We start from the raw sequence: 661 nt of genomic DNA on the forward strand, positions 1-661 counted from the left end.
TTTCCTGATATCATATAAATAAATATTATTTGATATTAAAAAAAATGTTACAGAATTCAAAATTTACTATTGTATTTACTATTAATAAATTTACACCTACCTCAAAGTCTATACGACTAAGATTTTGCACAAGTAAAAGCAACAAATTACTATTATACAATTCTTGTGCCAACTGGGCAACAACAATATCTGCTTGAGGCTCTGTTTCAGAAGTTCCATAAAGCATATTCTTTATGTGCACCAAATTTTTACTGACATCCTCTTGAGCCTAAAAATCAACGTATTGCATCATAGAAACCGAAATTTAGCCTCACAACATACCTTTTCTACCTTCTTATCACCACGCTCCAATGCATTTACTGCTTCCTTAAGAGCTTTCACCACCTCCGCCGGACTCTTTTGAGACTTTCCGAACAGAGGCATGTTTTTCACAATGTACAGACCTTATGGAATGTATGAAAACAACAAAGAAAATATTAGATCCCTTATTTTAATAAATATTGTTTATAAATTATGTTTGATGCAGCTAAATTTTATAAACCATTAATAAACACAACTATATAATATACATTCTATAGTATAAATTTACAAACTTATTTTAATATTTTATATAGAGAAATATGATGAAATCCTGTTCAAGATAAATAAAAAAAAATGTAAA

General features: G+C 28.4%; 1 protein-coding gene across 2 annotated transcripts in view; it reads right to left on the reverse strand.

Moving 5' to 3' along the window:
- LOC108570905 (protein Mo25) overlaps positions 1-661 on the reverse strand; it is a 6,875-nt gene that overhangs the window by 5,381 nt on the left and 833 nt on the right. The window contains exons 2-3 of one of the 2 annotated variants that reach the window (XM_017932835.1): positions 331-443; positions 101-268 (exon numbers count right to left, since the gene is read on the reverse strand). In XM_017932835.1, coding sequence (XP_017788324.1) covers positions 101-268; positions 331-423 — 261 coding nt within the window. In that variant the 5' untranslated portion in view covers positions 424-443. Of the gene's footprint in view, positions 1-100; positions 269-321; positions 444-661 lie in introns of both variants that reach the window. The other variant, XM_017932836.1, reaches the window with a different exon arrangement.

This window comes from Habropoda laboriosa, unplaced genomic scaffold, assembly GCF_001263275.1.
Source record: "Habropoda laboriosa isolate 0110345459 unplaced genomic scaffold, ASM126327v1 scaffold90, whole genome shotgun sequence".
Classification (NCBI taxonomy): domain Eukaryota; kingdom Metazoa; phylum Arthropoda; class Insecta; order Hymenoptera; family Apidae; genus Habropoda; species Habropoda laboriosa.